The 15,226-nt window shown below is 43.5% G+C and overlaps 1 protein-coding gene across 1 annotated transcript in view; it reads right to left on the minus strand.

Annotated features, from left to right (window-relative positions):
- DNAH1 (dynein axonemal heavy chain 1) overlaps nt 1–15,226 on the minus strand; it is a 5,225,710-nt gene that overhangs the window by 2,119,841 nt on the left and 3,090,643 nt on the right. Inside the window, exon 46 of the mRNA XM_044076389.1 lies at nt 361–534. Coding sequence (XP_043932324.1) covers nt 361–534 — 174 coding nt within the window. The remainder of the gene's footprint in view (nt 1–360; nt 535–15,226) is intronic.

Genomic DNA, 15,226 nt, shown 5'->3' on the forward strand with positions numbered 1-15,226 from the left:
AGATATTTAATAATTCATGACCCCCCCCCAAGAATTTTCGGGATCCAAAAAGTGCATAGAAATACTGAGAATCAGCTATTCTGGCCTGTTATTTTATCCACAAATTTCTAAGACAGAACCACTGGATTTTTTTATTGATAAAAGTTTGAAGGATATCTATAACAGACATTCTGATGTATTTTATTGTGTAAGATAAACTTTACAAAATATGGTTGGGGTGCCCTGTATCAGCACAATAATCAGGTAACTTAGAGAGTATGACATCATAATGAAGTCTTATATACCATAAACCATTTTGTATGTTTAGCAGCTTGACTAAGTATTACTGACAAATTTGATTTTCTTTCACTTTCAACTTACCCATCCAGCTACCAAGAATAGTAGAAAAAATTTTCATTTTGCTACTGTCTTCCATTTCATTGAATGATAGATGATTGAAATGGCGAGAAAATCTGGCAGTGATTGGATTTCGGCCTCCACCTGGTGGACCCATAGCACATGCAAAGTTTATATCCACCAACTGCTTGAAAGTTCCTAAAAATGAAAAATATGAACTCAGTACACAGCATAAGTAATATAACAAGTAAGCTAACAAATGTACACTGCTAACATGCCTGACACAACAGCAAAGCCCTTTCACTTGAGATGCTGAAAGAAACATCCAATCTATGTGCCTGGATGTACAGCTCAAACTGGACAGAAGGGCAGAAGTTACAGTTCAGAACACACACACACACACACACACACACACACACACACACACACACACACACACACACACACACGCACTCTCTCCTTTGACACCACAGAATTTGACATAAAATATACAGAAATCTGTTGCTCACTCATTGCAACTGAAACAGCAGTCATGTTTCTAAGTCCTTATTAACAAAAACACCCAGATTCAATATCCTGACTGCTTGCAGGTAACATTACAGCTTGACCCCTCAAACAGAAAACCGGCATCCATTCCTCTTTGGTACAATTCTATGCATACTGCAATTCATGGACCATTGCACTACCCCTCCTCCCTGGAACATAAACTGAAAATAAAGGAAAAAAGATAGTATGTCAGGTAAGTCAGTTGCTATTCTCAGAAAGAAAAAAAAAACAACGTATGTGTAATTATTATCTGGTATTTTTTCTCCTCAAACTTACCTAATAAAAATGTTTTCTTCACAACTGTGGTGGATCACCATTTCAATGAAAGAGTGAAACACAAGCACTTAACCCAACTTCCTGAAACACCTTAGTCCCTCTAATCCCATCTAACAACCTATGCTCATTACACACTAGTTGCTATGAAGAAATTACGGTTAGGTGAGGTACTCACCATAATTGAAGGATAATTGAAGGTGGTTGACTTTTTCTGTCTTTTAAGTGACCAAAATAATTTAAGTTACTCGATAACATTAATCACATCCCCCACTGACAAATTTTCCCCCTAGCAATATGCTTTATATACTACCTGTGGCCACTGGATTGCACTAGCAAGTACGCTAACAAATGTACACTGCTGGCATGGCTGGCACAACAGCAACTGTATGATGATCTGCATTTATTGTGTCAGTACAGGACACTCCCACTCCATTTTGCAAAGTCTAACTTAAATAATACACTGTATTCTAAATCAGGATGGCTATTATAGATATCTTTCAAACTTCTATCAATAAAAATACCCACTAGTTCACAGATACTTACTAGGTTATTACATACACATATTTCAAGCATGGGCATTAATGCTTGCCTGTCAATACACCAAACTAGTACTTGTTTTAATGTAATTTGGTAGTCTGTTCTATGTATCACCTGCTCTCTCAGAGAACCAATTAGTACACATCTCATTACTATAGAATCTTCTACATAGGTTGTCTGATGATTCTCTACTATTTTTGATAACCCCAAACATTCCCAGGGGTAGTTGTCTCTAAATGCCCTATATATATTAATAAGGTATACTCTGATATCTATAAAAAACATTGTACAAGCTCAGATAGTTTAGTCTTTCATAATAAATTAAATTTTCACATCCATGGATGCCCTTGGTATATTTACTCTGTATGCTTACCAGCTTACTCATGCTTGTTTTCTTACAAGTTTTTCCATATCGTTATTCCATACTCAGGTTGGGGTCAAATATAACTAACAATCAATGACTTCATCATTTCTGATCTCCCAGACATTTTAAATCTTTTTATACAATCTATAGTTTTATAATGAGAAGTTATGTACCTACCATAATGTTCCATGTTAGTTGTCTTCTTCTCGCCTTCTTTCTTGCTGGATGGGTTCGGAGCCGATCCTCGGCTCCGACTCGGCTTATACCAAAGCTCGAGAGCTATTTTTACCGGCATGAGGTAACCCTGTATCCCACAATGCTAGGCGCTAACTACCCAGATCTCGTTTGATAGCTAACACTACAGTAGTTCTGCCCCCAGAGCAAAAGGAGAGAATGGCATACCCATACATATAGCCATCCCAAGAAAAGGATAACCACTGGAGACCATACTGGGAAAAAAGGAAGGCTCCGTAGGATCCTATCGGTCTGTCCAGGCTAGGGGGTTGGAGGGCGGGGCGCAAGAAAGAAGGTGAGAAGAAGACAACTAACATGGAACGTTATGGTAGGTACATAACTTCTCAATGTTAAGTTGTCAATCTCGCCTTCATTCTTGCTGGATGGGACCACATCCCTAGCACCTCAACCCTGGGTGGCTCATTGGAACAGACTCTTGAGGATGGTGGAACCAAAGTTAGCTCAGCTTCTGGAGGCCGTGTCCAGTTTGTAATGAGAAATAAAGGTATGGGGAGAGGCCCATGTGGCTGCTGCACAAATTGAATCTAAAGGCAACCTGTCCTGAAAGGCTATAGACGTAGCTAAGGCTCTAGTTGAATGGGCTCTAGGTCTTGAAGGAAGCTTTTGAGCCTCAGTTCATAGATGAAAGTGATGACAGAGGCCAGCCACCTAGAAAGGGTTACTTTGGAAACTGGAAGGCCTTTCTTCCCTTCAGCATAAAATAGGAAGAGCTGGTCAGATTTCCTAATTTGCTTGGTTATATCCAGGTAGTAACGGAGTTGGCAATGAACATCCAAGAAATGCAACTTTTGTTCCGCTCTGTCAGAATAATTAGGGAAGAAAACTGGGAGATCGATAGTCTGGTTTAGATTCGCCTCAGAAGATATCTTGGGTAAAAAGGAGGGGTTAGTTCTGAGGGAGACTCTGTCTTTATAGAAGACAAGATAAGGAGGATGAACGCAAAGGGCGTGAAGTTCTGAGACTCTCCTCGCAGAGGTTATGGCCACTAGAAACAAAGTTTTCCATGAAAGTAACTTCATGGAACAGGAAGCTGCAGGTTCAAAGGGAGGGAGAATCAAGGAGGTTAAAACTAGATTCAAATCCCACTGCGGTAGGGGATGTCTAACCGGGGGCTTAAGTAAAAAGATACCTTTAAGGAATGAATTACAAAGTTTATGAGACATAATGGAGGACTCTGACAAGCCAACATGAAAATTTGAAATGGCCGCTAACTGGACTCTGATAGTGGAGGAAGAAGAACCCGAATGAAAGAGTTTGGCCAAAAAGTCTAAGACCGATTGGATAGGCGCTACAAATGGGTCTATGTTCCTAGATTTTGCCCATAAGGAAAAACGTTTCCATTTGCTGGCATAAATCCTCCTGGTAAAAGATTTGTGAGAAGCTAAAATGATGTCACATACCGAATGGGAGATAAAGGGAAGCCTGGCTAAGGTTGGAAGTGGAGCAACCAAGCTGTGAGGTTGAGAGAGAGGAGAGATTGGTGCAGCTTGCCCGACTGATGGGTCAAGAGATCTGGAACTGGGTCCAGATGCCAGGGCTGCTCCAAGAGGTAACGCTGCAGGAATGGGAACCATATTTGTCGAAGCCAGTATGGAGCAATGAGGATCATTGTGGATCTGAAGGTGGTAGCTTTCTGAATTAACTGAGTGATTAATGGAAAGGGGGGAAAAGCGTACAGGAGACCCCAGGGCCAATCGTGGACTAGAGCGTCTCTGGGTGGGTGGCCGGGAAGAGGGAAGAGAGTGAAAAATTCGTGGCATTTGCTGTTCTGGGGTGTAGCGAAAATATCGTAGCAAGGCTGACCCCATTTTCTGAAAATTTTTTCCACTACTGACTGCTTGAGAGACCACTCGTGCGGCATGAGAATGGCTCTGCTCAGCCTGTCTGCTATGACATTGGACTTCCCGGGGATATGCGTTGCTATCAGAAACCGTTGAGAGGAGATCACCCACTGCCAAAGTCTGAGTGCTTCTCGACATAAGGGGTAAGACTTGGTTCTGCCCTGCTTGTTGATGTACCACACTACGGACATATTGTCCGTCTGAACTGCAATCATCCCGATGGGAAGAGAGTCCTGAAGGGCTTGCAATGCTAAAAGAACTGCTCTCATCTCTAGGACATTGATGTGCAGGTGGCACTCGAAAGGTTGCCAAGTGCCCTGGACCGTCCTGCCCTGAAAATGCCCCCCCCCACCCGATCAGGGAGGCATCCGTTGTCACTATAGCAATCGGGGGGGGGAGAACGAAGGGTCTGCCCTGAGTCACTTGAAGGGAGACCATCCACCAAGACAGGTGTTTCTTGCAAGACTGGGTTATCAAAATGTAGTGTGACATCAGGAGCTGCTGGAAGGACCACTGAGAGAAGAGCATCCATTGCAGGAGTCGCATGTGGAAGTGAGCTAAGGGGAGTAACGTCATGGCAGCCGCCATGAGACCTAGAGTCTTCAGTACAAACTTGGCCTGAATTTTGTTTTTCTGAAGCAGGATATGAACATGTTCGCGAATATCTGAGATTCTTTGAGCTGTCAGTTTTGCAGAGAGTTCGACTGTGTCTAATATGGCACCTTTGAAGGTAATAGACTGACAAGGCAGACTTTTCAAAGTTTATTGATATACCTAGCTCTTCGCAAATCTGAATGGTGTAATCTCTGGATTGAATAAATTGATGCCTGGTGGTGGCGGTAAGGAGCCAGTCGTCTAGATATGGAAACACCTGGAATCCTTGATGCCTCAGATGAGCCGTAACCACTGACATGCATTTGGTGAACACTCAGGGGGCTGTAGTGAGACCAAAGGGCAGGGCCCTGAACTGGTAGTGACTGGCTCCCAGCCGGAAGTGGAGAAACCTTCTGGAGCGCCTGTGCATTTTGATGTGGTAGTACGCATCCTGAAGGTCTATAGAGCACATCCAATGGTCCTGACCCAAAAAGGGTAGAATGGACTGTAGCGTGACCATCCGGAACTTTGTTCTTTGAACAGACTTGTTCAGTCTGATGAGATCCAAAATTGGTCTCCAGTCCCCTGTCTTTTTTGGTACTAAAAAGAACTTGGAGTAGATTCCGGATCCTTGCTGGTCTGCTGGGACTGGCTGGATGGCCCTTTTTCTTAGCAGTTTTGAGATTTCGAATACTGCTTGTTCCCTTAGACCGGGTGGAACATCTGGAAGGGGCCTGTTTTCCTGTTTTGGGTTGTGGACAAAGGGAATTTTGTAACCCTCGGATATAATCAACCATACCCATGTGTCTTTGGTAAGGGAAAGCCAGGCTTTTGGGTACACTGATAATCTTCCCCCGACTGCCTCTGAAGGTGGACAGTCGGGCAGCTTCTCAGGGATGCTGGAAGGGTTGGCCAGAGACAGGTTCTCTGCTACCCTGATTCTGCGGACCCCCTCTGCCTCTGGGGCGGCGTCTATTGTTGTACCCCCCTGCCTCTAGAGGGGAACTCACCTTGTGCATCCAGCGCGACTCCCTGTGGTTTGCGGAACCACATTTTTCCACCCTTCTGACCTTTGGGGCATGGTCTGGATGGGGTGGAAAAACGGACTCCCACGGCAGAGAGAGTCTTGCCGTCTTGTTCGCATCTGGTCAAAGTATCCTTCACCTGAGGTCCAAACAACGCCGAACCATCAAAGGGAGAGTTGGTGAAGGAAGCCTTAAAGGGGTCAGCAAAGTTACAAAGCCGCATCCAGGCATGTCGTCTTAAGGCCACACCTGTGCCTGCAGCCCTCCCTGCCCCATCGGCCGCATAAGAAATAAGCCGCATGGAGGAGTTAACAATCGAGTTTAGGGTTGCCAGCTGGGAGTTGATTTTGTCCTGAGACCCCGCAGCTGTTGGATCCTGTAGAGTGTCACCCATTTCTTTGAGCAAGTCTCTTTGAAGATGGGTGAAATGACATAGGTAATTCAGCGACCGCATGGTAAAGGTCGCTGAAGAAAACATCCGCTTGCCGTACCTATCCATGGTCCTAGATTCCTTATTAGGAGGATAGATAGGTACTGAAGGATCAGCTAGTTCCTTCTTAGTGGCTGCAGCCACCACCATGGCATCAACAGGGACACCCTTGGTCAAGAACTGTTTATCAGCAGGGGCTGTGATAAATTTTGAAGGCCTCCACGGGGTTGGTTCCATCGAGTCAGGGGCCGTCCATGCCTTCCTGGCCACCACTTCCATAAGGGGGTCAAAGGGCGGAGACACCCAGGAGGTGGAAGGGTGAGAACCAAACGCCTCTAGGTAGACCGACTCGTCCTCGGAAGGATTGAGGGTAGACCAGTTCCCCCTCTGTTTGAGGATCTCAAGGATGTCAGAAAAGGAGACATCCTCAGAGGGGGATCTTGGGGACCCCTCCGACTCATCCAAGTCGGTATCAGACGTGACGGACTCAGGGGAGTCCGGATGCTTCCTCTTACATTTCCTCTTCCAAGGGGGCTCCCCTGATGGGTCCGGGGAGGTCTCACAAGAGGAGGATGCTCCCAATGGGGGCCCCTGAGGCATAGGATCTCTGCGGTCTGGGTCGAGAGGATGAGTAGAGACCGTAGCAGGCACTATAGTGGGAGGAGCTGAGGAAGCCGACTGAGGAACAGGCACAGGGGCCTGCACACTCCTCATGACCTCGAAAGCACCCCTATCAGGCAGAGAAGAAGGTCCCCACTCCGAAGAGATAAGGACCCCTCCCGGCACCAAGAGGGATGGCTTCGAGGCTGATGTAAGAGCCGAACTCACCTGCGTCAAGGCTCCGAGAGGGAGAACGGGGTCGGACAAGGGTCCGATGCCACTCGCCCCCTCGGAGCCGATGAGGGAGTCACGGCATCTGCATCCCTCCAAGGATGGCACCATAGAAGAAATCGGAGCCGACGACGGAGCCAAAATGGGTGGTATCGGCTCTGACATGTCGACGGTCCCGGCTCCCACAAACTCCGGCTCCGAACTCAGGGGAAGAGTCGGAGGAGGAATCGATGGTGGAATGGGGATAGCCACTGTCTGTTGAGAAGGGCTATGAAGCATCTGGGCCAGTGCCTGCGACTTAAGGAGTCTGCTAACCACCCTCTCGAGGTCAAGGTCCGAAAGCCTGGAAGACTGAGAGGAATGGGACCGGTGACTGCGCTCCGAAAGCAAAGGAGATCTTGGAGCCGAATGGACCGACTCCAAAGAGGGGGACCTGGAGTGCTTAAAAGTCAAAGTTGGTTCCGACAAAACTATCGGAGTCGACTGAGTTTTTGAAGCATCGGCTCCAGCCGGAGCCGATGCCGATGCAGAAGTAGCACCACTGGTCGGAGGCTCTAAACTCGGAGCCGACGATTTAGTGGGCTTAGAAGGCTTGCCTGACAAAGACTTGGCCGGGGAGCCTTCAGGCTTCAATAAGCCTCTCAAAATCAATTTGTTTCTGCATTCCTGCAGGACTCTTGGACTGAATGCATGGCAGATGGAACAAGAGTCCTGCAGGTGCAGAGGGCCTAGGCAATACACGCAAGAAGTGTGACCGTCTGTCAGAGACATTTTCTGACAGCACGAGTCACACTTCTTGAAGCCTGAGACCTTGTACTCTTTAGACATAATGGTGGAACACACCCAACACACACACACACACACACACACACACACACACACACACACACACACACACACACACACACACACACACACACTCACCTCAGTAAATAAGAAAAAAACCTAGTCTAGTCACTACACTACACCAAAGACTAAGACTACAACTAACACACTTAGCAAAATACCCAAAAACTAACTTGGCCCTAATGCCTAATTATATAAAGGGGAAGGAAGGGTCGAAGGGATAGAAAATAGACCCAAAAAGGGGACTATACAAAGCGGGTTACTCTAAGAGGGAAAAAATGAACACTAACCTGAAACATAAAAGGGAAAAACCTTACCCGAAAAGCTGATTTTTTTTGAAAATTTACCAGAGAGCCAGCAAAAACGCAACCTCGCAGCTAAGCGGAAAACATGATCTGGGTAGTTAGCGCCTTGCATTGTGGGATACAGGGTTACCTCGAGCCGGTAAAAATAGCTCTCGAGCTTTGGTATAAGCCAAGTCGGAGCCAAGGATCGACTCCGAACCCATCCAGCAAGAATGAAGGCGAGATTGACAACTTAACATCTATCATGAACCAATTGGTTGACATGATTAGAACAACTGAGGGCTGGATCTACCCAGGTCCTTAAATAAATCTACAGTTTCAATCACTGTGTGCCGTATTAAATGTTCACCTTTCAATTAATGTCTCCCAAATCTCATATTCTTATTTTTTTATGCATTTATCAGCATATTGTTCTCCTGTGCCCAAATGGTCAATTTAGTCAAGTTCTTTTTGCAGACATGCCTTGTTTGCAACACATATAATCAGTTTACCCAGTTTCAGGTCATCTGCATATAGACTGTAGAACACCTCGGATGCAAACGTTAGGTCTGAAAGATAAAATCTAAACAAGAAAGTGCCTCAGATAGTGCCCTGAGGGGAACCTTGACTGTAACCAATAATTTCACCTGTCCAATTGCTGTATGATACTTGTAATGTCCTATTTGTAAACCATGCAGCTATCCATCCTATCAAGAGTTCATTGATACCTAGTTGTTTTAATTTATTGATTAGTGTTTTGTGTATGGCCCTGTCAAATGCTGGTTAAATCTATATAAATTACATCACAGCACAATTTTGATTCATAGCTGTTATTATATTGTTATAGAACATCATGTTAAAGGTGGTAATAGATCTATTTTCAGCAAATACATGCTGATATACGGTTTCTATTCCCATCCTAACCAATTTTGACAATAACTATTCCAATATTACCTTCTCCATTATTTTTCCACAACATGAAAACAGACTTAGGGATCTGTATTACTCTGGGTTTGTCCTACTCACCTTTACCTTAAAGAAATAAGCACGTCTCCAATCTTGAGGAATATCCCCATATTTATATGACCTAGTAAATAATAGATATAATGGTACTGTAAGTACTTGCTGAAGTGTTCTCAGGTGATCATTTCTAATTCCGTCTTCTCCCTGGGTTTTGTTTGGATCCAGTTTGCACAGTTATTATTCATTATAATCTAGTTTGATAAATGAGGATCTTTAGAAGCCTAGCCCTGCATTCCCATGTAATTTTTAGCCCTTGTAATTTTAGTATGAACAATGCAGAGGTGTGTTGAACATTTACATGCTACCCTTCTCTATAACAGGCAAGGGTGCTAAACCATGGGTGAAGCTGCGGTATCCCATACATTTATACAGATTACATTTGAATAAAATAAGAGAAACACTTTGCTTTATGTGGAGAGGAAGATGATTCCAAAGAAATGGTATTCTCTGTGATGCATACTTATCCTTCCAACATGATCTTTTATGTCACAGAAGAGATTACGATCTCTTGAGCTGGTGCTTATGCCACCACTGAAAATGTGGATGTGCAGTAGAACTGACAGGATTGTGTCTGCTGAGGCTCTGTATGCAAGGCAGAGATTGCCCCTCAATAGCCTCTATGACACTGAGAAGAGGGATAAAGCTTTAAGGCAGTCAGTACAGTTTTTATGATTTAGGTACTTGATTTTCTTAGTGAGAAAGTGTTGTGTTATTTCAACTTGTGTTAAATATTTGGATAGGTATATACCAAAGTGGCTATTACATTCAATGATCAGCCTAATAAATCCCAAATATAATAAGCTGTGCAATGAAAAAGGACTATCTTAGAATAGCGGATATATGGTTACTGAAGGTTCTCAGGTCCCTTGCAATTATATTAATTTTCAGGGGGTGTGGGTTGTCAATGTGATAATTACAGAGGATGTCATGCATGTTGAAGGAGACTATTATACTTTTTTTGGCATTTAGTTTTACTCTGTGATTATAACAGTTATTTATTTGGGTAATGGCTCTCATAGAGGATCTTTGTAATGATGGCATCAAGTTTACAGTCATCTGCAAACCTGGTCAGCCAAAAACCCTTAAATTAGCTTTGACCTCTGAGAAGTAAATGTGAAAGAAGAGTGTCCCATGTGCTGAACCTTGAGGTACAATACCACCAGTGATGGGTCTTTTGGAGGAGGTAAAGCCATCTACACTTATTTCCTGAGTTTTATTTGTGATCCAGTTTGCTATCCAATGAAATCATTAGAGATAAATATTTAGTTGGGAGAATTTATCAACAATGCCTACGTGTGGGATGGTGCTGATTGCCTTTGTGAGGTCTAGCTATATGGTGTGCACTCATTCTTTCCTCATGCATTGCTTCAGTAACCTTTTCAAAGAAAGTGACAAGGTTAAGCAGGTAGAATTTGCCCTTGACAAAACTAAATTGGCTTGGGTAAAGTTAGTAGGTTACCTATGTCCTTATTAATTCCATAATGATTCCCAACATAGACTTACAGATGAGGCTGGTCAGACTTATGGGTCATTAATTACCTGGGCCCTTTGATACTTTACCTTTGTGAAGGAGAATGACTGCTGTTGTTCTCCATCCATCAGCCAAAAAGCCTGTTTGAAAACTGATACTAAACAGTCTCTGTAGATGAGGTTGACAGGTCCTGTTTCAGGCTGGCCAGTAGGCAGGCTTGTATCTTATCTTGCCCATAAGAAGCAGTGTTCTTGGCCTAAGAAAGTGCATTGAGGACTTGTTCTTGGAAGATCTGAGGTGTGGATACAGACAGAGGGTATGTGATCTGGGAATGAAAAGAGGGAGAGGGGTTTGAAGTTAGAGCTAAATTTATCTGCTAATACATTGGCAATGTCCTTAGGTTCTAAGTATGTGATATCATAGGATTTGTGTAGTGCTGAGCATTATTTCTGAGGTTTTTAACATAATTAAGGAAAGCTTTATGGTTGTCTTTTGTCTGGGTGGCTATTTTTATCTCATATCTAGAAACAGCCAGGAAAGAAAGACGAGATCCACGGAATCCTGTTATTTAGCGCTTTCGTTTTTTAATAAAAACTTCTTCAGAATACACATACATAGTGAACTAAACCCTTTTTATACAAATACACGCCTTCATAGTTAATGACATCATAATTAAATTACTTAAATTGAATTAAATTACTACAGCCCCATTAAGATATCTAAAACATTAAATACATTGTTTTAAACCATATTACAATAAAAAAACATAGAAAATACACCGTATTTTGTTCAAACCATAAAAATCCTTAATTTATTATACTTTTATTCAAAAATAACCTTCAGATTTTAATCTAAGAGTGGAACTGATAGATGTATTCGTGTTTAAACCTGGAAATGATGTTGCATTAGTTTTTAAACAGATTTTAACTTCCAGATGATGGAGATATAGCTGAAGTCTACTAAGAGAATGGTATCTGGACCACTGCACAGGGACTCCATAGTGGCTACACAGAAGATATGGGCCATTGAGACATAGAAGGGGTCCTATAGTTAGCTGTGTTGTGATAAGGGGTTTTGTTAATGGTAAGTTAGGTGTGGATTAATTCCAGGTCATTATCATGTCTCACAAGCAAAGAGGTGAAATTTTGTTTTATAGAGACACCGCTGCCTTTATAGGTTCATAGGTTCATAGGTTGGTACTAGGCTATCAGCCCTAGGGCGTATACAAGCCTAGCCATATCAATTCCTTGGCTATTTCTTCCCACATTATTTACTTTCCTGGACCCCTGTCTAGCAGGGCGACTGACGTGATCCCTGGGGTGAATTTCCTTTCTCCCATCCAATCGTCAAGGTTCCTCTTGAAGAGGTCCAAAGAGGCACTCTGCTTGACATGTATGGGCAATCTATTCCAGAGTCTGGGGAGTCTCTGGGTCAGTAACCTATCCCTCCAGCATGTTTTGTTTATTGTGATGACAAGGTTTAGATCCCTGGAGCATGTAGCTCTGAGGGATTGGGATTTCTTTAAGTGTAGCATGTCCAACAGCTCTGGGTTTGACATGGCCTTGTATGTTAAGCAGAGATCGCCTCTGAGTAGACGATATGCAACAGAGTATAGCTGGAGTTTTTTAAGGCGGTCAGCGCAGGGCATCTGCTTTAGGCCTGTGATTCTTTTAGTGAGGTATTTCTGAGGCCTTTCCAGTTGTTGCAGATGTCTTGAGAGGTACATACCAAATGGGGTGTTGTATTCTATAATGGGTCTAATGAGGGATGAGTACAGTGGGACAATGACCTCCTTTTTTCTGGATGAAAAGCCCTTCGTGATGAGGTGTGCCACATAGAAGGATTTCCTGACTGTTGTGGCGATGTGGTTATCGAAGGTGAGACCACTGTCCACCTGTGTCCCTAAGTCTCTTATCACACTTTCTGTGTTTAGTGTACTGCCACCTATATGGTAATTCATGGATACATGTTTTTCCCAAAAGGGGATAACAATACATTTCTTGGCATTGAGCTTGAGCCCATGGCTCTGGCACCAAGCATCTGTTTCTGTAAGGCCCTTTTGTAGAGTATCCACATCATTTGGGGATTCAATAATGGCTCCCAGTTTGCAGTCATCTGCAAACTTTGTTAGCCAGAGTCCCTTTGTGTTGACCTGTACTTCAGAGAAGTAGATGCCAAACAAGAGCGGCCCCAGGACTGAACCCTGAGGTACTCCACTTGTCACTTGTCTGGAGCTGGATTTGGAGTCGGCTACTATTACAGTGTGGGTTCTATCAGTAAGCCATTTAGCAACCCATTGGGTGACATAGGGATTAATACCCAACTTAGTAAGTTTATCTATGATTCCATAGTGGGGGATGGTGTCAAAGGCCTTGGCAAGGTCTAGATAGGCTGTGTGGACCACCTTACCCTTGTCCATGGCTCTGGAGACTGATTCAAAGAAGTCAATCAGGTTCAGGAGACAAGATCGGCCCTTCACAAACCCAAACTGGGTGGGGTCCAGTGTTTGAAGGTTGCCAATGTCTTTGTTTATAAGTTCCATGATAATACGCTCCATGGCCTTGCAGATAAGGCTTGTCAGACTGATGGGACGGTAGTTTCCGGGATCCAACGTGGATCCCCCCTTGTGGACTGGGATAACTGTAGCTCTGCGCCACTCAGTGGGCACGAAACCTGAGGTGAGGCTATGATTAAACATGACACTTAGGTGAGGTGCCAGTTCATATTGTAGTTCATGTAGTATACAGCCCGGGATGTCATCTGGTCCCATGGATGCTGTATTCTTGGCTTTAGAGAGTGCGTTTTGTACCTGTGTGGCTGTTATTACTGGAATTTGGCAATCTTCCGGTATTGAGATGGGCCATTTAGGGGCTGAGACGGGGGTGAAGTTGGCACTGAATCGATCTGCCAGGATATTGGCAATATCCTTTGGATCAGTATATTTATTGCCATTCTGTTTTAGCTCAGAGCAGATCTGAGCATTGCCATTTAGATTCTTGACATAGTTATAGAATGCTTTGTGGTTGTCTTTGGAATCTTTGGCAATTTTATTTTCATAACTAGCTTTGGAGGATTTTATGAGGCATCTCAGTTTCTTACTGAGGCTAGTAAGGGAGTTTTTGCATCCTGGGATTTTCCTCTTTTCTGCAAAAGTTTCTTCCTTTTGTTGTAAAGTTTGTTTATGGCAGGGGACCACCAGATTGGCTTCCTTTTTTTGGATGAGAGCATTTTGGTTCTATTTGGGATGGCACAATTCATGCATGAGTGGATGTGCTCGTACAGTGCCTTAGTGTAGGATTCAGCAGTTGAACTTTCAGTTCCCGTCTGCATGGGTGTCATGAAGTTTGTCACTTCTGACTTGAGTAGCATGAAGTTGGCTTTGGAGAAGTTTTTTATGGTGGTTTCTTTACTTTATGCCTTCATCTTGCAGATGACAGAGCAATGAGAAGAACAGTTTTCCATGTAATGGACCTTAAGACTGCCTGATGAGCAAGTACAAATGGAGCCATGGAAGGCAGGAAGAAGCAACCTGTTTAGAATGAGATTTTTGGCATAAAATCCCATATGAAACTGAACACAGAAGAAACTGGAGCAAGATGAGCCTTGACAGAGAAATAAGAGAGACCAGATGATAAGTAACTCACACAAATATTTAAGCACCAGTGATATATAATCTCTGATAGGCCCTAGGTTAATGGCCAGGCACCAACTAGATGTAAAATTTCCTAGTATCCAGTATTCTTGCTTCCTTTAGTACCTGCTATATGTCCTCTGGAAAGAGGTGCGTAAAATGAATTAGAATTGAATAATCCAGGCATTTAGTTGAAAATGTTTGAGACTGGGGGTATTAAACTCCCCCTGTCTTGTGTGAGTAGGTCCAGATTGTGAGGAAGTTTGTGGCAATTGCCTGTGTTCAAATCCATAAGAAGAGAGAAACAAAGTTGCTTGTGCCAAAAGGGGGTCACCATAATGATCTTTGGGGAATCCTTCTGAATCTTCACAATTACCCTGGATATCAATGGAAAGGGTAAAAAGTCATAAAGTCATAAAGGAACATTCCTGAGAATGGAAAAGAAATGTACTGATTTTGAAGCTTGTTTGCAAGGAGTTCTGAAGCAGAATTTTTTTAGCTGACTGTTGTCAAAGGAAACAAAAGGATTGACTTGAGGTGTTGACCTCAAATGGTCCATTTCCTAGAAGCCCCCCTCATTCAAGTTCCATTCTTGAGGGTCTATCCTTCTTCTGCTCAGCTTGTCTATTACTATGTTTTCCTCTGATGGAATGTAAGATGCTTGGAGGGTCAATGAGTGCTGAAGAGCTACCTCCTAAGCCATCATAGCCAGCTTACACAGATGGTACTACCTGGTGCCCCCTTGCTTGTGTATGTTCCACATTACTGTGGTGTTATCTGTAATCATCTGAAGAGGTCCTGGTGATCATAGATGAAGAGATGTAAGGCATAGATCTCGGCCGACATCTCTTTAATGTTGATGTGCTTTGGTTTATCTGAGATATTCCAAAGGCCTTACATTTTTACCACCATAGAAACTTTCTCCCAACTGAAATC

The sequence above is a fragment of the Protopterus annectens genome, chromosome 7.part0, assembly GCF_019279795.1.
Source record: "Protopterus annectens isolate FY-2018-M chromosome 7.part0, PAN1.0, whole genome shotgun sequence".
Lineage (NCBI taxonomy): Eukaryota > Metazoa > Chordata > Ceratodontiformes > Protopteridae > Protopterus > Protopterus annectens.